Source organism: Miscanthus floridulus, chromosome 18 (genome assembly GCF_019320115.1).
Source record: "Miscanthus floridulus cultivar M001 chromosome 18, ASM1932011v1, whole genome shotgun sequence".
Lineage (NCBI taxonomy): Eukaryota > Viridiplantae > Streptophyta > Magnoliopsida > Poales > Poaceae > Miscanthus > Miscanthus floridulus.
Genome location: NC_089597.1, coordinates 28382792 through 28409462, shown reverse-complemented (window position 1 = coordinate 28409462; position 26671 = coordinate 28382792). Strand labels below are relative to the sequence as shown.

Genomic DNA, 26671 nt, shown 5'->3' with positions numbered 1-26671 from the left:
AATACTCCATGCATGTACCGCAAGTTTGATGTGATGGGGAATCTTCTTTTTGCATAGTGCCAAAGTTTAGATTATGGGTAACTAAACACACCCCAACATCCGCTTGGAACTTGGTGGTGTTAATAAATAAAAAACGCACCTGACGGTGACGGCCCACGAGTCCACAGCCCAACAAAAATCTAACTGGACCGAATGATTGGCTCCGATAGGCGGCCCTTTCTGTCCTCCGTGGGCACATAACCGAACCGATGCGACCTTTCGCCCGTCTCAAATCTAAGTGGGCCGGTCCATAAACGGCCCATCCAGCCGACGGCGATCATGACCCAGCGCGCATTCTAAACCTCTGCCCCGGGGCTACTAGGGTTTCCTCCCAGCCGTCATCGCTTCGCGTCCGTCTCAGACCGCCGCCAGGAGAGGGGTAAGGTAAGCCACGCACCGCCGCCGCCCTCCTCCCGCCCCATTTCGTCCGGCCGTCGTGTTGGGTAGCGCTGGCTCGGTCGCTTCGTGGAAGCGATCGGATCTGCTCTGTGCGCGCTTGTTTTCGGTCGGTTTGCCGGCGGGAGTTGTCTCGCGAGGTGTAGCTCGGGCGTCAGGCTCTCTTCAGACTCGTAGATTTCGTGTATATGTTCTTATCGATAAATTTTGCTGTTAATATTGAGAAGGTTTTGCGACGAGTCTCTTTGACCTTAGTACGCGATAGTATGGGGTCATGATATGTAGGGATGCTGTCTATTAGCCATGGTTGATTTGGGCATGAGGTAGATTTAGTAATGGTGTTTCTAGGATTCTGTTTTTGGTGCTAACTTTGGGTCAACACTAGACTGGGAATTGTTGTCAATAAGTAGCTTTCATGTTGGACTACAAGATCCTTCTGTAATTCATTCCACTATTCCAGTTCTCATGATTGTGTCTTCTACTTTGCATCTTCAGCCGCCTGACTTAATGATCTTTCTCTGTTTGCAATTCAGGAGGGAGTTTTGAGAAGCTCAAATGGCTCCTAAAGGTACACGCCTAATATTGCATATTTCTATGTGTGCCACACTTGATTGTGCCCCGCTTCGCTGAAAAAACAAGTTGAAACACTGTTCTGGCTGATTTGTTGGGGGGAGAAAAACACTGTTTCTGGTTGAAAAGACGAGCCGAAAAGTACGGATTAAAATACAAGCGAACTAGTGTTATGCAGTTCCTGTTTCCTTTGCATGTGTGTTGCCATTGTTGAATTGTGTCAGGTCTAGTTGGCATTTGTACATTTAGCACTCTGATTTAACCACTACCTGTTACTCATGCCTTGACCAGAACATTGGAATCATCTCAAAAGGGAGAGTATAGAATTATCAAATTCTAATTACTGCATTGTCTCTTGAATACAGATGGGATCTCTAATGCAATCTTATCAATACATTGGTAGTCTGTCTATTGTTGTGCATAATCAGTAATCACCATGCTAAACTTCATGAACTATTTCTATCTAATAGGCTTACTGTAAGTATGCATGAACCTGACTATTTTATCTAATTGCATTGTTTGATTAGCCGCTCCTGCCAAGAAGGCTGATGCCAAGGCCCAGGCCTTGAAGGTTGCCAAGGCTGTGAAGTCTGGGGCAGACAAGAAGAAGACCAAGAAGATCCGCACGTCCGTGACATTTCACCGCCCCAAGACCCTGAAGAAGGCCAGGGACCCGAAGTACCCAAGAATCAGCACCACTGGAAGAAACAAGCTTGATCAGTACCAAATCCTCAAGTACCCCCTCACCACAGAATCAGCAATGAAGAAGATTGAAGATAACAACACTCTGGTCTTCATCGTCGACCTCAAGGCAGACAAGAAGAAGATCAAGGCCGCTGTCAAGAAGATGTATGACATTCAGGCAAAGAAGGTCAACACCCTGATCAGGTTAGCACTTTGCACCAGTGTTAGTTTTTTCTGCATAATTCGTTATTTTGTGCAACTGTGAGTGAATGAGTGATTCTTACTTTGTCTGTGCAGGCCTGATGGGAAGAAGAAGGCTTATGTGAAGCTGACGCCTGACTATGATGCTCTTGATGTGGCCAACAAAATCGGCATCATCTAAGTTACAGGCAACTGGATTCGGCATCTGTGTCCTACTAGTTCTATGTGAGACGAGAGTTTTTGTAGCTATTCCTTTCTATGGCCCTCGAAGGGCGGGCCTGGTGCAAGCGGTAGAGTCTTACCGCCTGTGACCGGAAGGTCCTGGGTTCGAGTCGCGATCTCCTTGCATTGCACAGGCGAGGGTAAGACTTGCCACTAACACCCTTCCCCAGACCCCGCACAGAGCGGGAGCTCTCCGCACTGGGTACGCCCTTTCTTTCTATAGCCCTCAGTGGCTCCATTACCATGTGTTGATGCACGCTTATGAATTTGATATCATCAAAGTGACCGGTTGAGCTAATTTTTGCTTTGTACTTGCTTATATTTCTGAGCAGGGGGGGGGGGGGGGGGGGGGGGGGGGGGGGGGGGCGCTAATGCCAATTTACCAACACTGTTTAGTTGCTATCAGTAATTAACCTGTATATAGATTGTAGCTGTATTTTGTGAAAACTTGCAGAGTCAACCTTTTACAAGGAGAATGCAGAGGCGTACTTCAAGATATCCAAAGTAACCGACTTCAAGATATCCAATAATTTGTGCCTAAAAATATATAAAAAAAAACAGGCCCTAAGAGCAAAGGTGTTTGACTTCAAGATATCCAATAATTTGCATCTAAAAAAACACAGGCCCTAGGAGTAGAAGTGTAGAAGCACGCATCTCGCGCTGCGGACCCTCGCCCGTGCCTTGTGTCGTGCGCCGTACGCGCCCCGCCCATGGGGTGCGCTCGCGCCTCTCGCCGCAGCCACGATCCATCTGCCTGTTGACCTGGGTGACCTAGAGCTCCTTGCCGGCGTTAAGCTCCGCATCAACGAGCATCCATTGGGGGTAGCAAATAGATGAGCACATGTTGCAACCGTATGTTTCACACGTTTCAGATATATGTTGCATATGTTTTATCTGGATGTTGCAAAAATAGATCTGGTGTTGCATATGTTGCAATGACTATACACGTATGTTGCAAGTGTATGTTGAAAATGTTTCAGCTGTTTCAAACGTATGTTGCAAGTGTTTTATCTGTATGTTGCATATGTTGCACTAACTATACATGTATATGTTGCAAGGTATGTTTCAGCTATTTTAAACGTATGTTGCAACTGTTTTATCCGAATCTTGCATATGTTGCAATGTCCATACACATATGTTGCAAGCGTATGCTGTAAATGTTTTATCTGTTTCGGACGTACGTTGCAGCAAATGCTTTATGTTGCAAGTGTTCCATGCGCAGGCGTGGCAAGGGGGCGCAGGCAAAGGTGGTCCCTTCGGGCGCAGCGATCCCCGCGTGCGCGCGGGAAACGCGGCAGTAGGCACGGAGCATAAAGCTGTATCCATTAGCGTGGCAGCAAGCGTGGAGCACGAAGCTGCATCCATAGGTGGGCAACAGGCGCAGAGCACGAGGAGAAGCGGAGCACTGAGGCTGCATCCATGGGCAAGCAGCAGACGCGGAGCACGAGGCGAAGTGGAGCATGAAGCTGCATCCATAGACGCCCTGAGGGTACAATTATTGAAAATGGACGGGCAGCAGGCGCTGGCGTCCGGACGGGCGCCGTGTCTTGACGTTCGGGCGCTATTCTCACCGTTTGTCATATTTGGCTGTTACTGGTAGGTAATAGTATATCTCTATGCCACATGGTTGTGTTATCATTCTGTTAGAGCATCACACTACATTGAGAATTCCCATTCCCTAAAATACTAGTATAGGAGATTGAGAAAACAAAACTAAAGGGATAAGGGAGATGCTCTGCAGCAGATTGACAAAAGTCATCCCCTTTCCATCTACTGTCACATGGGGCCCATAGGTCAGTGGCTCTCTCTCCTCTTTCTTCCTCTGCGGCATCCTCTCCCTCTGTCGTGCGGCAATGAGCAGCGGCAAGGAGCGGCCAGCCAGCGTGGTAGTGCGACAGCGAGCCCGGCCTTGCCAGCCTGTGTGCGGCGGCCCGCACGGGCAACACGACGGCGACACAACCATCTCGACGGCCTCCACGATCCCAAGGAACCACACGTCAGTGACATGATGAGGGTGAAAGGGGATTGAGAAAAAATGGTAATGGACCCCTCCATTTGAGGGATTGAGAAAAAATTATAGGAAAAGTGGATTAAGAAAGGGGATATGCTACGCCGAAGCATATTTTTTTTGGCTTCAATCCTCCCACCCTGTTTTTTGCTTAGTACAGAGAAAGGGGACTGCTTTTACTCAATTAGGTGGAGTTGCTCCATGTTACCTACTGATCCAAGGATTAACACATGATGCATGAAAAGGGACCCTACCATTTTAGAACTTTGATTGTCTAGTTTGAGCTTCAAATAGCACTAGTGGTAACTTAATCTTCAAGTTATTCATGACTAGTTAGGTCTCGTTTGGCACATCTTCTCTATCGGCTTCACGAGCCTTTTGAAGCTGTTTTGTGCCAAACGGTTATTTTTAATATAGCTTCACATGTGAGGTCCTTAAAACGTGCTCTCACAAGGGATTGGTGTGGGATGAAGTTGAAAATAGCTCATTCTCTCAGCTTCAGCTTGCTCTATGGGCCTGACGGACCAGGGTCCTAGGGGTTCCCCATAGGGTTAACTACTCGGCTGGGCCCTAGGCTGGCCCATGATCTGCTGAAGGACACAAGGCAAGGTGGCGTGGTCTTCAAACTATTCAAGATCAACTTAGTCGGCTTACCAAGAAAGCTAGATTCTGTAATAGGACTAGGACTCTTCTATTGTAACAGACTAGGACTAGATATGTGCCCCTACCCTCTATCCTATATAAAGAGAGGTATGGTGCACCCCCTTGTACACACAATCATACAAATAATCCAACGCAAAGGCCTCACGCCGCACTGGACTAAGGTATTATGCGCATCGCGATCTAAACCAGCATAAATCGTCATCTCTTTGCATTATCCGCCGAGTTCAGCGTACGTCGAAGCCCACCAACCACCGTCCTGGTAACCCCATGACGAGTTATAGATCATCAAACACCGACAGCTGGCGCACCAGGTAGGGGCTTTCGACGACTTCACGATTGATAGCTCGACGGACCTCGACAACATGATTTTTCCAGTGGGATCCACCTTCGTCTTCGGCTCTTAGATCTGCACGGCCGACAACCACGGCCAGCTCCAAAGTCGCCTCATGGAGATCCCGGCACCTCAAGCTTCTCCAGCATCTTCGCTAGATCTTCTCGTCGAGAAATTTTCTCACCTTTCGATTTCCGATCTAACTCGGACTCGGGAGGCCACGGAGAATCAAGACTCCCACTTGGACACGAGCAACCTGTCTGAGTTGGAGAACCCATCTGATGCCTGCATCAAAGACTCGAGTCGTTTTCCACTAGGACTCAGAAATTTGGCTTCTATCTTCCAGGAGTCAATCTAGCAGCTCTTGCTATCAGAGCAGGAGATCCCATTGATAGGTGCCTAGAAGGGTTTGGTCCTGTCCATTACGCCCGAGGGAGGCATCGTCCATTGGCCGGGTGCCTGACCTAGCACTACATCATCAAATCCTTCTCGTCTAGTCAGCATGGTAGAGCTCCTGCCTTACCAAGACGGCAACACTCTTCCATCTGACGACGACAACGGCTCCACAGAGATCTTAAACAGCGTGACGACTGCAGAGTCCGGGACCCATACTGCGCAAGACATTCTAGAGAAGTCTTCATGTCTAGACAACCACCTCAGATCCCCATGCCACAAGCTCCTGATATTCAAGATGGAGAAGAGGCTTTGTCTAACATCTCGCCGGATGCACCTGCACCCAAAAACAAGGCAGACAAACAGAAGACGGCTAGGGAGAAGAAGAATAAGGCACGATAGGCCCGTCGTAACTGAGCCCAACACCACAAGGAAGAGTGGGAACGGTACCAGTCGGCCTGCTGTGAAGTTGAACGACAACGCTTGGATGTGGAAGCCGAGGCCGAACAACACCAACTGCGTAGCATTCCGTGGGATCATATTTTAAGGCCCAAGACAGCGTCAACTCTACGAGTTGAAACCAAGAAAAATTGCTTCACTAGTGGAGTAGAGCTATGCCAAACAGGCCTTACTTGCTCACGTGGAGACAATTTTTTTTGTATAATCTCGAAGAGAGTTGATCAAATGCTTGTATCACAATATATCTTCTTCAATATTGTTTGGCTTTGATTGATATGATTGCACTCTATATGCTATGTCTCTAGTATTTGTAAGTACTTTGTGATATAGTACCTGCGAAGCTTTGTCACTTTGCACTCAACTTGCATATCATGGTTTGTCAGGGGGATTGTTTGCATTGCCAAGAAGGGGAAGAAAGATACAAAAAAGTCATGCTCTGTTTAGATTCCATGGTGAGTTAGCGTCTAAACTGTAGACCGTGAGATCCAAACAAAGCGTTAACAATAGAGATAAACATAATTCCTTTTCGTAAAGCATATCTCCATTTTACTGATGGTGGTGAAAGCATATCACCATTCTCCAACGCCTGTTGGCATCCGACTCTGCCGACGAGGAGGCTACCAAGCTGCGCTCGGCGTTGCTGAGCTGGGCCTTCTAGTTTCGCGTTCTTCAGCTCCCCACACCAAATCACCAACTTCATCATGAAAAAGAAAGTAAACTTTGTTTCTTTTCTCCAGGCTACGAACCATGGGATCGCGACCTTTGTGATGGATGCTCTGATGGCTGCATCACGCGTGACTATCACGGAATGGGCCTTATGCCGTGCACAGTGTTTGTGCTACACCGGTAATTAGGGATGAAAACGATATGGATATTTTTCGACCGTATTCAAAACCGAATCCATTTAGAGGTGTTGAGATCTGTCCGTATCTGAGTCTGGATATCCAACATCCGATACCGTATCCGTATTCGAATACTCAAATCGCATATTTATGATGTCGATATCCAATCATATCCTATCCGACATAGTTGACACTATCCGTATTCGAATCCGAATCCGAACAGAAATATGAAAACAACGTATCCCATCCGTTTTCATCCCTACTGGTAATGGGTCCGTAAGCCGACTTGTACGTCGCAGGGTGTAATTCCTAGGCTTAGCCCATTTTCATGGTTGCACTCTCAGATAAGAACTCGCTGTGTGGGCGGTTGGGCGGTCACTGAATAAACTAAACCAAATTCCTATTTCTCTTCTTCCCGAGACCTTCCTGCTGTCAAGATGGCGCCGCCGGGCTCGCTCGCCGTGCGTGTACACCGGCATCCCTGTCAATCCTACCAGAATCATAACATTTGGTTATCAGAGCCTTCTCAATCCGTTGCCCAGCTTGGATTTGTAAAATCCCGTGGAGCAAATCTCTGCGGTTGAATCCAGTGAAGCTTCACGACTGAATTCGATCTAGATCCACCCCAAAGCCTTCGTACCAACCCAATCTCGCATCCAGCCGATCCGCTTAGCTGTCGCTCCGATGGGTTCGACGAGACCACCGCCGCCACCACCACCACCACCACCACCACCTCCTCCGCCGCCACCACCGTTTCCCCAATCGCCACTGGCGCGCAAGCCCAAACCTCCAACCCTAACAGCCCGCATGGCCACCACTAAGGAGAAGCTGGATGCGTTTGCGGCGCATGCTCCTGCTCATGGAGACCTTCAATCGATGGCGCCCCGAAGTGGACAATTTTGCCACCGAGCTCACTAAGGACGTCATGGCTCTTACATCGCGCGTTGAGGCATTGGAAGCAAAACCTCATCCTGCTCCATCTTCGGCCCCGCTGCGCGAGGAAAAGGGGCGGGCCAAGGGCCACGGCGTTGCAACATCTCCATAGGGGTCTGATGCGGGAACCTTGGTTCCCCAGCAACCCCTGGCCAATGGTCCATACAGTCTCCACTTCCCACATCCCTACTGAGACTGCTGATATGCCACACTACTATCATGCTCATCCACACCATACTTTTCGTTTGCCCAAAGTTAATTTCCCTAAGTTTGATGGTTCCCATCCTAAGGTGTGGAAGGAGAAGTGTGAAAAGTATTTCAACATGTATCATGTTCCAGTTCATGTGGGCTGAATTCTCCACTATACACTTTAAGGGTCCTGCTGCTTTATGGTTACAAACTTATGAGGCTCAGCACCGTGTTGATAGTTGGGTCAAACTCTGTGTAGCTGTCGAAAGTAAATTTGGCAAGGATCTGTATCATAAGTCTATGAATGAGTTACTTCATATTAGACAAACCACTGATGTGCAAGACTACTATGATAGGTTCTAGGTTGTCATGCAGCAAGTCCTAGTTCATAATAGCTCTCTAGATGATGTTTTCTTTGTTAGCAAGTTCCTACAGGGTTTAAAACCTGACATTCGATCTGCACTAGTCTTACATAAGCCTAGGACTGTTGATGTGGCACTATCTCTGGCACTGTTGTAGGCTGATGTTCTGGAGGCCCAAAGCAAGACTTAGAACCGTAGATCCAACAGAGATTTCAACAAGTATCAAGTCAAGCACACTCCAAATCCTCAGCCTGGTGTTCTGGGCACACCTCTTGCTGAGGACACCAAGCCGAAATGGGAAGAAAAGTTGGCTACATTACGAGCTCAACGTCGCGCACAAGGTCTCTGCATGAAGTGCGGGGAGAAATAGGGCCGCAACCATACGTGCCCAGATAAGATTTCATTACAAGTTTTGGAAGAATTCATGGAAATCTTGCCTGATGAATCTCCAATAGATCAATCCTCTGATAATTCCAGTGACGATGAAGAAGTGTTTTCACTCTCACAGTGTGCAGCTGTGGGTGTTCAGGGTAGGAAAACAATTAAGCTCAATGGGCTCATTCATGATCAAGAAATTTTGATCCTCATCGATTCTGGAAGTTCAAGTACTTTCATCAGTGAAACCACTGCTGCAGCATTGCAATGCACAATCAGTCCAGCACCACCAATCCAAGTGACTGGCCAATGGTGACAAGTTGCCGAGTAACAAGCAGGTGCTCAATTTCACATGGTGGACACAGGGTCATACCTTTTGCAATGATGCTAGAATTTTGCCCATGCCCTATTATGATCTGGTCTTAGGAATGGATTGGTTGGAGAAACACAGCCCCATGTGGATACATTGGAAGAGGAAGTTGCTGAGGTTCTCCTATCAAGGCAGCCGAATCAGCTTAAAAGGGGTCAAAGATTCCTTGTCTAGCTGCCCAAAAGTGAAAGTAAGAAAGCTCAAAGGACTTCTCAGGAAGGGAGGTGTTGCTCAGTTGATCCATCTGTGTCCTGTGATGCAATCTTCAGAACAAGATTCACTTCCTGAACCGGTGCAGCAATTAGTGGACAGTCAGGCTCATCTGTTTAAAGACCCAGACTCTTTGCCACCTTCCAGGCAGTTTGATCATCAGATTTCGTTATTACCCAGCGTCAAGCCTGTCAACATCAAGCCCTACCGCTACTCTCCGACACAGAAAGATGAAATCGAGCGTCAAATCTAGGAAATGCTCACCAATGGTATTATCAAGCCGAGCCAAAGTCCTTTTGCCTCTCCAGTGATCTTAGTCAAAAAGAAAGACGGGACATGGCGTTTTTGTGTTGACTACCGGCAGTTGAACAATATCACAGTTAAGAACAAGTATCCACTGTCGGTGGTAGATGAGCTCTTGGACGAATTGAGTGAAGCCGACTGGTTCACAAAGTTAGATATGCAATCAGGCTATCACCAAATTCGGCTCTGTCCCGGAGATGAAGCAAAAACAGCCTTCAGAACTCACAGCGGGCATTGCGAATTCAGGGTGATGCCGTTTGGGCTCACCAATGCACCGGCTACCTTTCAAGCTCTCATGAACACTATTTTTCAACCTCTGCTATGGAAGTGTGTCTTGGTCTTCGTTGACGACATCCTCATTTACAGCTCAACATTAGAAGCTCATGTGCAACACCTCCAGCAAGTCTTTGCCATCCTCCATGAACATCAGTTACTGCTCAAACGGTCCAAATGTGCATTTGCTCAGCAAACACTGGAATATCTTGGCCATATTATTAGTGCACAGGGCATTGCAACAGACCCCAAAAAGATAGAGGCCGTGGCTAGTTGGCTGCCACCTTCTAACACCAAACAGTTGCGAGGATTTCTTGGCCTATCCGGCTACTACAGAAAGTTCATCAAAGGCTATGGACTTCTGAGTCGACGTCTCACAGATCTCTTGAAGAAGGACGCCTTGTTTCATTGGACCCCGCAGCTGTAGTTGTGCTTTGACAACTTGAAAAATGCACTCATCTCAGCCCCAGTGTTGGCATTGCCGAATTTTAACAAGGCTTTCACAATCGATACAGATGCCTCTGCTATAGGAATTAGTGTCGTGTTGTCTCAAGATCAGCATCCCATCGCCTATCGGAGCAAAGCGTTGGGTCCAAAAGCCCAGGCACTCTCAACATACGAGAAAGAGTGCATGGCACTCATCATGGCTGTCACCAAGTGGAAGTCTCATCTTCAGCATAAGGAGTTTACTATAGCCACAAACCACAAGAGCCTCATCCATCTTGGGGAACAGAGGTTACATGAGGGCATGCAACATAAAGCTTTTATTAAACTGCTGGGTTTACAATACAAAATCTTATACAAAAAGGGCCTTGAGAACAAAGCTGCAGATGCCCTGTCCAGGCAAGCTGAGCCTTCATCTCTGACGGCTATCTCAGCCAGCACACCAAAGTGGTTAGAAATCATTCTGAAGGGCAGGCATGGTGCAAGCGGTAGAGTCTTACCGCCTGTGACCGGAAGGTCCCGAGTTTGAGTCGCGGTCTCCTCGTATTGCACAGGCGAGTTTAAGGCTTGCCACTAACACCCTTCCCCAGATCCCGCACAAAGCGGGAGCTCTCTGCACTGGGTACGCCCTTTTTAGGGATACCAGTAGGATGACCAGACAAAGCAACTTTTAACCGAGCTGAGCATTACTGGGTCCAATGACAAAGGGTTCACTCTAAGTGATGGTTTGATCAAGTACAAAAATAGAATCTGGTTGGGAAACCATAAGGAAGCACAGCAGGCTGTCTTACTAGCTCTTCACTCAAGTGGCTTGGGAGGGCACAGTGGCGTTATAGCCACATATCAGAAGGTGAAGTCACTATTTGCTTGGCCAAATATGAAGCAATTTATCACAGATTACATTAATGTTTGCGAGGTATGTGCCCAAGCTAAACCTGAACACTGTAGATTACCTGGTCTATTGCAACCACTGCCTATTCCTACTCATGCTTAGCACACCATTAGTTTGGATTTTATTGAGGGCTTGCCTAAATCCAAAAGCTTTGACACTATCCTAGTTGTCATTGATAAACTCACAAAATATGCACACTTCATCTGTTTGGCCCATCCCTATACTGCTTTATCCGTAGCCTAAGCTTTCTTAGCCAATGTGTACAAACTGCATGGCATGCCTTCCATCATCATGTCCGATAGGGATAAGATTTTCACTAGTGCCCTCTGGCAAGAACTATTCAAGCTCACCGAAACCACACTCAATATGAGTTCTACCTACCATCCACAAACCGATGGCCAAACAGAACGCTTAAATCAGTGCCTTGAAACCTATCTACGCTGCATGGTGCACTCCTCTCCCCAGAAGTGGGCACAGTGGATTCCTTTGGCCGAGTTTTGGTATAACACCACCTATCACTCTGCACATGGGTATACCCCCTTCGAAGCCTTGTATGGCCATCCTCCCAAACACTTCGGCATCACCGCTTCTGACACTTGCACAATTGCTGATCTGAATGACTGGCTTCAATCACAAAACACTATGATGTAGCACATCCAACACAATTTGGCTCGAGCAGCAACGCATGCAACATCAGGTCGATAAGCATCGCCAAGAAAGAACTTTTGCTGTTGGTGACTGGGTTTATGTTAAACTGCACCCACATATTCAATAGTCAGTCCAACGTAGATCCAATCAGAAGCTCAGCTATAAATACTTTGGGCCTTACCTTATTCTGCAAACTGTTGGCAAGGTTGCTTATAAGTTACAACTTCCAGCCACCAGTCAGATTCATCCTGTGCTGCATGTATTTCAATTGAAGAAGGCCTTGCCCCCTAATGCTTCTCTGTCCAAGGACGCTGAAATGCAGTTGTTGCTAACTCTGGATACTCTACCACCCTCCCAGGTATTGGTTGAAAGCCTAAATCTTGTTGGTCGTCGTGTTATTCCTACTGTGCTTGTGCAGCATGAATCATGCCTAGAGCATTGGGCCACCTGGGAACCAGCTGCAACCGTATCCAAGCTCATACCCAGGGCGCTGTCCATGTCGACTAATGCATCGCGAGGATGCGATGCAACTTAAGGAGGAGGGATTGTCACGGAATAGGCCTTATGCCATGCATAGTGTTTGTGCTACACTAGCTAATGAGCCCGTAAGCCGACTTGTATGTCGTAGGGGTATAATTCCTGGGCTTAGCCCATTTTCGTTGTTGAACTCTCAGATAAGAACTTGTTTTTTTGGCGGTTGGGCGGTCAGCGAATAAACTAAACTAAATTCCTGTTTCTCTTCTTCCTGAGACCTTCCTGCTGTCGAGACGGCGCCGCTGGGCTCACTCGCTTTGCGTGTACGCCGGCATCCCTATCAATCCTACCAGAATCATAACAGTGAGTTCTTCCGCAAGCCGCTCGAAGAGAAACAGGTCTACAACAACCTAATCGAAGGGAAACAGTGGCAGCTAGAAGGGTACGGGAATGACCCGGTGAAAACCCAGGATCAGATCCTCGACTGGTGCGACCGGCTCCATCTCAGGGTTGAGCCGGTGGACGAGAGGAACCTTGATCGCTGGTCCGGACACCCGGAATCTTTCAGGTAATGGATCAACCATTTCTGCAATGATACGGAAGAATTTCAGAAACAACTGATCCCCTGAAGCCAGGCTTGGTTCACAACTGAAATGAAATGCAGGGGTCTTCTGCACGAGTACACGCTGGGCTGCAAGCGAGTCAAGGACGGGATCCTTCGGGCGATGGCCAGGCTTCTGGAGCTCGACGACGACGACGGCATCATCGGCCAGTTCGACGACAAGCAGGGCTCGATGTACGCCAGATTCAACTACTATCCTCAGAGTGAAAAAACCATTAGTATAAGCGTCGTGGAGCTTATCTCAACGGTCCATATGTTCTTGAGATTTGAGCTAGGACCACTAGTACATGTAAGTTTACATTACTTTAGTACAGCGGGCCCCATCATGGTCAACGTTTGCCTGGCCTGGTTTCCACCCATGAAAACATGTCTCGTTTTTCTCCCTAGCGCATGCCTGGCTCCACTTTCCTCATATAAGATTGTATGGTTGTTCTCTCTGTCTCGCAGCTCTCTCTCCCTCGTCTCGCTATCTCTCTCTATCTCGTCTCGCAGCTCTCTCTCCCTCGTCTCTGTCTATCTCTCTCCCTAGCTCTCCTCTCTCTGTCTCGTCTCGGAACTATCTCTTCCAGATCCACTCGTTTAATGGTTTGATCTACCTCCGCCGCGCTTTATACTAATTCGACTTTTTTTTTGGATTCTCCATTATCTGAACTTTTGCTTTGCTACAACCGTATGAATGAGTTGCTACAACCGTATGAGCTCATTCATCGGCAGGATTTTTTTAGAATAAATGTACTGGACACGGTTGATTTGAGTTGTTCATTAAATTCACTCGTATCTGCAGTTATAGATCTATTAGTACAAGTGGATTTGTTTATTGCTATGGCGATTACTTGATAGATCTAGTTCAAGGTTATTGTTACTTTTTTTCTTGTAATGCATACAGTGTTTAGTACATAGTGCTCTGCAATTTGTTCGACATCTCTGAGCTCATTCGTCAACCGCATTTTTTAGTTTTCCTCCGTCGCCACCGATTTCAATTTTTTCTTTCTTCGATTCTCTCATATCTACCCTGCTATCCGATTTGTTTCTGCTCGGTTAGCTTAAATGATAGATCCAGATCTAGATAATTAGTGAGCTCCTTCATCACCCATGAGATTAGTTGGTTTTTTTTTTGGCTCGGGTTTGCTTTTTCTTTATATATATATATATATATATATATATATATATATATATATATATATATATATATATATATATATATAAACAGGTTTAACTCCGCCTATGTTGTCTCAACATAGCAGGTCCCAAGCCCTGGTAAAGGATGAGGGTTGTGTTAGGCGTGGCGAGCCAACGTTAAATCTAGCCATTCTAATGGAGATGAAACCCGAAAGAAAATCGTTGGCGTGTAACCCTCTTAGCGACGCGCCATATCGGAACCCGGGTATGGTGTTAAATGAGCAAGGGCCGGGTCGTCACCCCCGTGATGCGCCGTGTCGTGATTTGGGCACGGTGTTAAGTGATCAAGGATCGGGTCGTCGCATCCTTAGTGGCGCGCTATATCGGCACCCGGGTGTAGTGAAAAATGAGCAAGGGTCTTCACATCTGATTCGACGGGTGCGAAGAGTAAGGAAGCTAGTCGAATCAACTAGGATCTGTTTAGGCAGTTAGAATGTAGGGTCGCTTACAGGTAAGTTAAGAGAATTAGTTGATACCGCGACTAGAAGGCGTGTAAATATATTATGCGTTCAAGAGACTAAATGGAAGGGTCAGAAGGCGAAGGAGGTGGACAATACATGTTTCAAGCTTTGGTACACAGGGACAATTGCGAATAGAAATGGAGTAGGAGTTTTGATTGATAAGAGCCTCAAGAATAGTGTGGTGGGAGTGAGAAGGCAAGGAGATAGGATTATCTTAGTCAAGCTTGTCATTGGTGATATGGTCTTGAACGTAATTAGTGCGTATGCCCCCCAAGTAGGCCTCGATGAGAGTGTAGAGACAGTTCTGGGAAGACTTAGATGGCCTGATTAGAGCTGTACCCAGTAGTGAGAAGCTTTTTATAGGAGGAGATCTTAATGGGTATATAGGTACTACAAGCGCAGGTTTTGAGGCAGTTCATAGAGGTTTTGGATATGGTAGTAGGAATCAGGAGGGGGAGGAAGTTCTAGACTTCGCGGTAGCTTTTGACCTAATGATAGCCAACACTTTCTTTAGAAAGAAAGAATCTCATCTAGTGACCTTCAGTAGCGGACAACACTTTAGCCAGATTGACTTTGTCCTCACAAGAAGAAAGGACAAACGAGCATGCTTGGGTTGCAAGGTGATACTAGGGGAGTGCGTTGTTTCTCAACATAAGCTTTTGGTGGCAGACTTTCGTTTTCAGGTGCGTGTCCGTAGGGATAAACAAGCTAAGATTGAAAGAACAAAGTGGTGGAAACTGAAAGGGGAGACGTCAAATGTATTCAGGAAAATGGTTATCAAAGAGGGCTCTTGGAAGGAAGAAGAGGACATAAACAACATGTGGGAGAAGATGACAACCAACATTCAGAAGGTGGCCTCACAGGTGTGTGGAGTAACCAAAGGAAGTGGAGGCGAGGCTAAAGATACTTGGTGGTGGAGCGAGAAAGTCCAAAGGGCTATTAAGGAGAAAAAAGAGTGCTATAGACGCTTGTACCATGACAGGAGTGTGGACAACATAGGGAAGTACAAGGTGGCAAAGAAGACTGCAAAGCGAGCTGTAAGTGTGGCAAAGGGTAGAGCGTATGAGGATCTTTACCAACGTTTGAGTACAAAGGAAGGAGAGAAGAACATTTATAGGATGACTAGGGTTCGTGAGAGAAAGACAAGGGACTTCAATCAAGTTAAGTGCATTAAGGATGAAAGGGAGCATCTCTTGGTGAAGGAGGATGAGATCCGACATCGATGACAAGAGTATTTTGACAAATTGTTCAATGGTGAGAATACGGACACAACCTTTCAGTTGGATGACTCTTCGGATGACACCAATAGGCGCTTTGTGCGGAGAATCCAAAAATCTAAGGTCAGAGAGGCGTTGAAAAGGATGAAAGGAGGTAAGACGATGGGACCGGATGGTATCCCAATCGAGGTGTGGAGATGCCTCGGGGACATAGCTATAGTATGGCTAACCAAGCTGTTCAACCATATTTTTCGATCGAACAAGATGCCTGATGAGTGGAGGAGAAGTATATTGATACCGATCTACAAGAATAAAGGGGATATTCAAAGTTGTACTAATTACCGGGGAATTAAGTTGATGAGTCATACTATGAAGCTATGGGAGAGAGTTATCGAGCATTGCTTGAGAGCAATAACGCGAGTCTCTATAAACCAATTTGGTTTCATGTCCGGAAGGTCAACCATGAAAGCCATTTTCTTAATAAGACAAGTTATGGAGCGGTATAGGGAGAAGAAGGACCTATACATGGTTTTTATTGACTTAGAGAAGGCTTATGATAAAATACCAAGGAATGTTATGTGGTGGACTTTGGACAAACATAAAGTCCCAACGAAGTACGTTGGGCTCATTAAGGACATGTACACCAATGTTGTAACTAGAGTTCGAACAAGTGATGGACACACGAATGACTTCCCGATTAGGATAGGACTACATCAAGGGTCAGCTTTAAGCCCTTATTTGTTTGCCTTAGTGATGGATGAGGTCACAAGGGACATACAAGGGACATCCCTTGGTGTATGCTTTTCGCGGATAATGTAGTGCTAGTTGATGAAAGCCGAACAGGAGTGAATCAGAAACTTGAGTTATGGCGGGAGACTTTGGAGTCCAAAGGTTTTAGACTCAGTAGAACTAAAACTGAGTATATGAGATGTGACTTCAGCACTACTATTCGAGAGGAGGAATATATTAGTTTGAAAGGTCAAGTAGTTCCTAGGAAGGATACCTTTTGATATTTAGGATCAATGCTACAGAGATACGGGGATATTGATGAAGATGTTAGTCATAGAATCAAAGCAGGGTGGATGAAGTGGCGGTAAGCATCTGGTGTCCTATGTGACAAAAGGGTACCACAGAAGCTAAAAGACAAGTTTTATAGGACGGCGATTAGACCTGCTATGTTGTATGGTGCAGAATGTTGGCCTACGAAAAGACGACATGTTCAACCGATAAGTGTCGTAGAAATGCGTATGTTGTGTTGGATTTGCGGTCATACAAGAAGGGATCGAGTTCGGAACGATGATATACGTGATAGATTAGGGGTAGCACCAATTGAAGAAAAGCTTGTCCAACACCGGTTGAGATGATTTGGACATGTCCAACGGAGACCTCCAGAGGCACCGGTGCGTAGTGGAATCCTAAGCCAGGATAGTAACATGAAGAGAGGCAGAGGAAGACCGAAGTTGACTTGAGTAGAGGCAATAAAAGGAGACTTGAAAGGATGAAATATACCCAAAGACTTAGCCTTAGATAGGAGTGCTTGGAAGACACCTATTCACGTGCCTGAACCTTAATTGCTTCTGCTGGGTTTCAACTCTAGCCTACCCCAACTTGTTTGGGACTTAAAGACTTTATTGTTGTTGTTGTATATATAAACAAGTTTCTTGTCGGCGTGATAAAGGTACAACTATTGCTTTGCTCAAATTCTTTGTAATTGGTCCTTCTAATTTTCCTTTTTAACACCTATGAAAATATTAATTTAACCATGTAAAATTTAGGTGTTTCATGTTAAAAAAGCAATAAATATTTTTCTTAATAAATTTAATGATGTTTTTTACATTACTACTAGATTTCGGACACCAATTACATAAAGTTAGCTTAGCTCGATAGACATAATTACCTAGTGTCTTATTTCTTATTGCCAAAAATATTTGTAATGGTCCTCCTATTTTGTTTTTTAAATCATATGTCTCCTCTATGTTTGTTTTTTTTCTAAAGTTTCTTTATATGATTTTGAGACGCAATCAAATATGAATTTTGTATTTTCAAATATAATTAGTCATTACTCTCTCCGTCCCAAAATATACACACATCTCACCTTCCGAGAAGTCAAACTTATTAAAATGACCAAAATATTCTAATATTTATAATGTATAATAAGTATCATTAGATTAAACGATAAGTATATTTTTATAATAAATTCATTTGAATGTAGTGCTAAAGAAACTATCTAATGACTAACTATATCGATTTTAATATCACAAATATGTACCAATTGAAACTCCGATGTCACAACTCATGCTGTGACTAGAAGGAATTTTAACATGTACCAATTTTATTTTTTTATACATGCGGCAGGAATTTTATCAAGTACTTTACATAGTGGCTGTTTGGGTCACCCGTACTACTAGTACTCCTTTGGTAGGATAGGGACGGGCTGATACTACTAGTGGTCCTTTGGTAGGATAGAGGGGCTAGCAGGACGGAGCACCATAGGCAAAACAGCAATGAAGGAGCTGATAGATGATGTTCTAAAGTATTAGTACCTCTAGTATTACCTCAGAATGCAACTACATGATGCGTGCTAAAATGTTTCACAAATGGTATTCACATCTATGGCTCCAAATCAATTTATTATAAAAATACATTTCGTAACTAATCTAATGATATTTATTTAATATCATAAATATTGATACTTTTTTTTTATCTATAATTGATCAAACTTAAGATATCAAACCATATCACTGTGCTAGAATTGTATTTTTTCTAGAACAGAGAGAGTACGTGCGAATAAATACTTCATATGTTTTACAATATTTAGGACTAAATAATTATTTTAAAAATAAAATTGGCTTGTCCTAAACATATGTCAACAAAAAAACATACGTCAATTAGGATGGACCAGGGGGAAGGGAGGAGAGTATAGTGAATGGATAAAATAGATGCCAGGAGCATGGCCAAGTAGAACATCAAACCTATCATTTTGACAGTACTTGCAAATAGTATGTGAAGGTCACTGTCAACCACAACTAGAAAGGCACATCTTGCTACGGTATAAGAGTACATGTACATCCATTTTAACACTCCTGGACTGACTACCGAAAGCAGCAACTCCAGCACAATTTTAATCAAACCTTTTTTTTTCTGGCAGAGCATACTAATAGATTTTTCGCCACTTTATCACCAGTCCCGCTCAAAGGTTTTCATAGTCGCCTGTTTCCCAGAAGATAGAACTAATAACTGCAACAGGAAATAAAGGATGCCATACAGAGAAAATTATAAGCAGCGTCATATTAGAGGGTGTTCGGCTGGCTGGTGGCGGGCTGGCCAGCCCACTCACGAAACCACTGTTCACGTGAACGGTGTTTCCAGACAGAACAATATTTTTCTCTCACAACAACCAGCCAGAACAGTGTTTTGGCTTAACCATTCAACTGAACAGTCAAAAAATATTAGGAAAAGACAACTAATTGTTATAGAATATGCAACACGTCAACTTTACTTTGCACTTCAATCGATCTTAACACAGTAATAACTGAATTTAGAAACATGCCAAACAAGATATTGACTGCAAAGCCATCGAACAAGCAAACCACTTCTTTAACGTATATCAATGTTTAGCATCCCCATATACTTATGGATAGCCTAATGCTGTGGACCGCAATAGCAACAAAGGTCTTCAACTAGATTGACAGGAAAAAGTTCACAAAGGCAAAGGGGAATCAAAATAGTTGAAATCAAGAAAATAGATGGGAGTATGGGAGAATAAATCAGTCACTGAGTGCATCATAAGTGCATGTTTGAACACAATTGTGTGCACATATTAATATATTATGAGTGCTAGATCAAAAAATGGTTTAATGATGATTGCATTTGAATTACTGGTAAGTAAACACATGAACAAAAAAAAAAGCTACATCCTGAAATAGTTGTCTTTGTAAACATAAGCGTGGCCACTCAAGTACTCACTTAGCACAAGTACTGCATCTTTCCAAGGAGAGCACAAGTACCAGCATACACTTCCTGGTAAAAAATGAATATACTTTGGATTTCCATTCAACTATAGTTTATGTAATCTTTTACTAGTAATCTAAATGATATATTGAACATGTAATTAAAAATAATACCGTTTCCTTTAAATAAAATAATAAAAGAATAAAGAAATAGCTATACCACAAGCACAATTCAAAAAGTCCATGTATATGGAAAAAATAGACAGAAAAGAAAATTTTCAAGTGTACATGCTAACTAAACTTTAGATATAAACTAACATAATGATAAATGTTTAATTGGAATGGAGCATGAACTAAAAACTTATATGAAGTAATTGTGCTTTCAAAGATGAACAAGTAGCTTACCTACACTGTGATTAAAAGTTAAAGCTCCGAGGACCAAAGTAATAAGATGTTAGCATTAACAAGATAGTGAAAAACACAGTGCAAGTGAACTGGTAGTGCTATGGCATGTACAAAAAAAACTTACAAGACAAAACTATGACAACCAGGCCCGTAACCTAGTTCTAATAGACCTAGTAGCAACCTGATTCGCAACTTCATTTCAAGAACTAAAGAAAAATAGTTGTTAGAAAGGAAATCAGAAAAGGATACATGAGGAAAAGGAATTCTTTGGGAATGCCTGCATTAATTTGTAGGAAAATGAAGCAGGTTGATATGAAACTGAAATTCTAATAAACTGTAGATTACTAGCAGCAGTTTATTTTTATTTCCTGAAGTTCTAACTAAGTTCTAGAGCGTTGTTTTTAGAGTGTTACACTGTTAATAGCTGTCATTAGTATCTCAGTGACTTTGCTAACAACATAACTTGGGTGTTTTCCAACATAAATAGTAGGACCATATTGATACACGGTATGGCAGCTATCTTTCACTACAAATAAGATGACTGCTCAACGAACAACATAGTAAATTCTAAAATGTTGATCTTTTAGGTAAGTTCAGCAAAGAAAATCCAGTACAACTTTAGTTATATCACTCAAGGACTGTTCTATAACTGCAAGATATAATATTCAGTTTCAAGCCATAGAGATTAATTTACATACGCCTAGGACTAGCTGGTCTCAGTGCAGATTCAGAGTACAAGTAGAACTTTTTGAGTGGTTGATACTTTAAACTGGCACTCAGGTTTTTTTAGTTTCGAAATGCCAAACCTATATAAAATAAAAAGGGAAAGACAAAATTCTATTTAATGCACATAAATGTATTTTTAAAGTTGTCTAACTTAGGAGTTTCAGATTTAGCTTCTGCATAATAAATCTAACATGAAGATGCTTGGCATGTCATGGATGGAATACAGTTGTTTTAATGCATTTAGCTTGCTTGCCATGGCATGGTGTAATAATATTTGCTGACAAATACGAATACAAGCGAAATTTTTATGACAACATCCATATCAGAGACAAAATGCGGTGATGTTGGCCTACAGAGAGAAGAACACAACCAAGAATCAAAGGGGTGATTTCAAGAAGACCAAATGAAAAGAAGTATGAACAGTAAGCATGCGAACAAATTTAAACAGTGTGACTAAAGTGGGCGATGACTTAGAAACGCTGCTGAAGGGGAAAGAAATTTTCTTCGACCAAGCCAACCATAAAGCGTGAAGAAGAGGGAGAACTGCAGGCTCTCCATTCTTTGGCAACGGAACAGGTACCAACAACAACGAGAAGGAAACTGAATATGGAGGTGCTAGAAAAAAAATGCGTGCTCCACATGCCTTCACACCGGGAAGAAGGTGAGAAGCCACAGCTGGGAACCAAGAAGCTGCGAATCCGCCGTCGGAGAACCAAATCTTGCCGTAGATGACAGAACAAGACGGCGGCGCACGGGATGGGAGAGAGAATGGTGTAGGTGGATCTCAAATAACTCAGAACCCTATTTCAATTCAAAGGTCATATCCGTGTGCCTCTCTGTGCTGGATTTACCAAAAAAACAGTAAGGATTTAACAATAGGAAACCCTAGAATGCCATTCGCGAAATAGAGGATAGGGTAAGAACGAGAAGGGAGGAGACAATTTGCCCTGTTCGTTTCGTTGATAGACCATGGCTGAAAGTACTTTTGGCTAATTTATTGTGAGAGAAAAATACTGTTCATTGACTGAAAAAGTACGCCATATAAGCCAAGCGAATATGACGAATGACTGCTGGATTTTAAAAGAACAAAAATGGGAATGAAAAGAAAAGGGATATGTCTGCATGCCTGAGTTACGGTGAAAAAGAAAGTAAAGCGAGGTAGGATTCTGTCGGTGTTTCGTATAAGCACCGGCAAGTAAATTTATAGTAATGCGCGTTAGGCTCGGATGGTGCGTTAAAGGACACAAGATTTATACTGGTTCGAGCTGAATATCCCTACGTCCAGTTTGTTGCTGCTCGTGTTATTAGCACCGTGAATGGTTCGTAGTAGGGGATACAAACGATCGAGAGAGAGGCAGGTCCAAAGTCTCTGATGGAAGGGTCGAAAGGAGGCCAAGAGCTTGGTAGCAGCTTGACTGTGTGTGTGTCTCGTCTCGTTCGGTCTTCCTTTGTTGGAGGAAGCGCATCCCCTTTTATAGATGAAGCGGACGGCTTTACAAGGGTGAGGACTTAGGATGTGTACTCCACCTAGCCTTGTGGCTCACGTCTACCTAGCTCGGTTACCCATTCTGATGGGTGTGAAAGGATAATAAGCGCCTACAATACGGTCGATGCCCCTGTAGAATGTCAGGATGTTTGCAGAATACTGTCCTGCGCAGGGTATGGGCTGCAGTACAGTGGTTTTGACTTATGAACCTTGCCCAGCCTTGCTTCGCACGTCTTCTGGCTCCTATGAGTCTCTGTCGGAGGGACGCGGGGTCGGGGTCCGGAGTAGCGCTGTGGGCAAGGTCCTTTGATTTGGTGGACCCGAGGGGTCGGGAAGCGGGCGCCGCTCCCTTGGGTCCATAACGTGGTGACGGCATGTCCATCCTTCGTGGAGACCACAAATCCTTTTCTGGAGTGTAGTGGTTGTCGTATATTTTCGTCGGGTTCCGTGTCCCAGAGCTGAAGGCGGCGCCTACAACTTTACAGGACGAGGAGCACGCGCCTGCAATACCTTTTGGGCTCTACGGCGCCCGGAAGGGTCTAAAGCACCCGTCCAGTCGTTCCCTGGCAGTACCTTTCCTGCCGGGGCGCAGGGTATGGTCCTTGAAGTAGTGGTTGACCCGAACGTCTTGTCTTGCTCTGTACCCATCATCATGAGGGAACAAAGGAGAAGTTATCAGGTAAGATGAAACCAGTCTTTGGACATCGAATGGGGCGAGGTTCGTCCTCGGTCGTCGGGCGAGACAGAGTCCAGTCCTTATCCCTTGGGCGCGACCGAGCCCACCCCCCGGGGGTCGGGTGAGGCGGACTCTATCCCTCAACCCTCGGGCGAGGCGGAGCTGTCCCGAAGGCATCGGGTGAGGCGGAGACTAGCCTTCAGCCCTCGGGCGAGGCGGAGCTGTCCCGAAGGCGTCGAGCGGAACGGAGGCCAGCCCTTAGCCCTCGGACGAGGCGAGGCTAGGTCAAAGACGTTGGGTAAGGCGGAGACTAGCCCTTAGCCCTCGGGCGAGGCGGGGCTGGCCCAAAGGCGTCGGGCGAGACGGGACCAAACTTCCGTCATTCGGGCAAGGAACGTAGCGGCGTCCTTGTCCATCCAGAAGTTTTTAACGTTCGATGGTTATTGGTTCCACCTCCTAGGGTACCCCAGTATTAGGTCCCTGACAGTAGCCCCCGAGCCTCTAGGTGATTTAGATAGAACTGCCTGGAGGGTGTTTTTGATTTTGTCAGAGTTACTTTGCCAGAGGGTGCGCGCGAGCGCACCCGATGGGTGTAGCCCCCGAGCCCCCGGGTGATTCGAGTAGGGTCGCCCGGGGGGTTGTATCGAACCCTTCGCGGGTAAGGCTGAAGGACTTAGTTTTTCATCAATTGGATATTTTTCGAGGGGGTCGTGGTATCCCGTTCGCGGGGATCTCATTCAGGGCTGACCTAACTAGGGCTTGACCGTGGACCGAGATCCCAGTAATACTTGCGCCCTTGATTTCGGATCGTTCGCGGACCCGTCCTCAGTTGGGCCGGCTGCCGAGCTTCTGGGCCCTAGGTGGGCCAAAGAGAAAAAAGTCTTCGTGACCTGCGTTTCCCAGGTGGGTAGAGAGTCCGGATTCGCTTGGGGAAGGTGAATCGTCCACTGTGATTTTTGGTGGGAGAAGATAGGGACTGCGGGCGTGTGTCCCGCGACATGACGCGGTGGTGCGCGTGGCAGGCCCGGAGATCGAGGCGGACGATTGCCCTTCTTGTGTCCGTCACCCCTATAAAACCATGGGGTTCATCCCCAAGGTTCCGTATTTTGCTCCCTTGCCTTTGCGTCTGAAACATCCGCCGCCAATCGCCCCAGCCTCCTACGCCCGCACCGCCACCATCGACCGGCTTGCATCCGTGTTGCAGCCGCCGTCAAGCTTGCGCCTGCCTTGTAGCCGCCGTTGAGCTCGTGCCCACCTTTCTCCCCAATCGCTTTAATGGAGTTGTGGGGCAGATCTAGCATCACCTCTCGACGTTTGGAGGGCCTCGTCCGCCGTGGCCTTCTCCGTCCACTGTCCACCGTCCAGGAGTGGCTGCTACCTGGTGACGAGGGTGAGCCGGCGCCACCCGAAGGGTATGTCATATCTTTCGCCATCTTCCATGAGCGGGGATTTGCGGTACCCACGCATAGATTCCTTCGGGGGCTGCTGGATTATTATGAGGTGGAGCTGCAACATCTAACTCCCAACGGGGTTCAACATATGGCGGCGTTTGTTGCCCTGTGCGAGGGTTTCCTAGGGATCGATCCCCATTTTGATCTATGGCGGTATTTCTTTACCGTCAATTTGTCGAAGAGGCGGATCGGGGGGAAGGAGGTGAATGTGCCGATGGGATGTGCCAGCGTTCATCTGCGCCATACCCGGTCGAGGGGTTACCCGTTCATGCGTCTGGCGACCACTAACAAGGGATGGCACTCACAGTGGTTTTATGTCAGGGATGATGTGAGTGCCACCCTGCCGAGGTACACTGCGGCTAGTGAGAAAGCTAGCGAGCTCCTGGCGGAGCTACAGACAGAGCGGGACCTCAAGCTAAAGGCTGAGGAGAGGTCCGTGATGTTGCAGGAGAAGGTGAACCAAGATGCCGTAGTGATCGAGCGGACGACCCGAGAGCGCGATGAAGCGCGTCGGGAGGCTAAGGCACGCCAGACGGATCTTGGAGTCGAGGCGACCCGACGGTTGGATGCCGAAGAGGTTTCTACCGGTTTGCGCACCGATCTTGCCGAGGCATGGCAGCTTCTTCAAGCTGAAGGTGATGAATATGATCGCCTGTCCCTCGCTGTTCTGGCGGTCTACGACAACCTGCAGGTGGCGCAAGAGGAGGGGACCAGCTCGCTTGTGACCAGTGCCGCTAGTATCACGGCTCGGGTGGGCCAGCTTGAGGAGAGTGCTTTTCACGCCGGGATCACCCAGGCCTTCACCGTCGCCCATGCTCATTACGAGAAGGAGATCAACCTTGAGGTGATGAGCGAAGGTTTCCCGTCTACCTATGAGGATGATGAGCTGGAGGCAATTGAGAAGGTGGTGTCTCCCCTTGCGAAAAACTTGGCGGATAATCTGAAAGAAATGGTTCTTCCTTCGCGGGAGTAGTTAGTCGAATAATTTTGAGCACAACTTATATGTAATATGTGAACAAGTGTTGGTATTTTCGAGTCTGGACGCAGTTTCGTGATTTTGCTTCATAATTTCATTTTGTTTGATTTCACCTTCTTCCCGTAACCGTCTGGTCGTTTGGTTTTTGTGGTCTTACCAATCTGTTCCCCCGAATCTTGCCGCTGGTCTTGACGTGAGGAGGGAATCTGATGTAATGATTGTTTCAAAAAGAGGAAGAGAGGTAGCCGTACCTTAACCAGCCCCTGAGTAAGGTCCGACCCCTTGCATTTGCTGGGGTCGGGTGTTACTAGAGACCGGAACGTTCAGATGGAATCCCATTCCGTGGTTTTTGTGACAGGGTCGGCGAAGTCCTTGGATGGCGTCGCACTATTCCCCACCCTGCCTTCCAACAGAAATCCCCAAATGGGATTCTATGGGCTCGACAAGGGAGGGCCTTCGAACCTGTGTCCCTGTATTGAGCGGCTCGAGCCCCCGGGCCTTGTTAGGGTCTGATAGGGGCTAGCCGTAATTTGCGTGTTACCCCGTCCTCGATTTTCACAATCGGAGGGGCTGAGTAAGCGACACTTGCCTCGACGGCTCGAGTATCGTGCTTAATGAGCTCGCTAACGGGTACGTTCGTGTGGAATCTGGGTCCATCATTTGCTGATGGGGTTGGCATAGCCTTCTAGTGGCACTCCACAACTTCTTAACCCGCCTCCCGGCAGATGCCCGAGTCGTTCGATAGGCTCAGGCGGCCCGATGGCCTCTCCTCGATGGAGATTCTGTGGGTTTAGCTCGGGGTTAGAATCGAACGAGAAAAGGTTGAAATGTCCCTGTCCGCTTCTGAGCGGGGTTGGGCAGGGTCGTTGGGGCTTGTCTCAGTTATTTCTCCCTGGCTTTGTTTGGCACGAGGTGGCCTCGAGCCCTTTGTGGGCCGGCCTTCGAACCTCGGCCTGCTGCCACCTATATCGAATGAGGCGACGACCGTTTCGTGACGCGACACAAAGCATTGGGATGCAACGTTTTGCATATGTAATGCTTGAATGTATAATTTTAATCGAAATAAAGGAGGGATCAGACTAAGAGGGTGTTTAAACAAACATGCACCCTCGGCCTTCCCCCGAGCGATGTCCGTGTCCCTGCCGTTGCTGGGGTCGAAAGCTCGACAAAAAATTCAATACTCAAAGTAAATAAACAAGGGTGCTTATCTTACGGCCAGTCGTTCGTTGTTCGTTGTTCGT

The 26671-nt window shown here is 46.1% G+C and overlaps 1 protein-coding gene and 1 pseudogene across 1 annotated transcript; both read left to right on the top strand.

The window, feature by feature from the left end:
* The first annotated feature begins 323 nt into the window (after nucleotides 1-323).
* Nucleotides 324-2410, top strand: LOC136521469 (large ribosomal subunit protein uL23-like). Its single transcript, XM_066515214.1, has 4 exons — nucleotides 324-423; nucleotides 969-1003; nucleotides 1533-1893; nucleotides 1987-2410. Exons 2-4 carry the CDS (start codon nucleotides 991-993, stop codon nucleotides 2069-2071), a joined length of 459 nt encoding a protein of 152 aa, XP_066371311.1. The 5' UTR covers nucleotides 324-423; nucleotides 969-990; the 3' UTR covers nucleotides 2072-2410.
* A 3370-nt stretch (nucleotides 2411-5780) lies between these two features.
* The window catches only part of LOC136523571 (2-oxoglutarate-dependent dioxygenase 11-like), a 30683-nt pseudogene continuing 9792 nt past the window's right edge, over nucleotides 5781-26671 (top strand).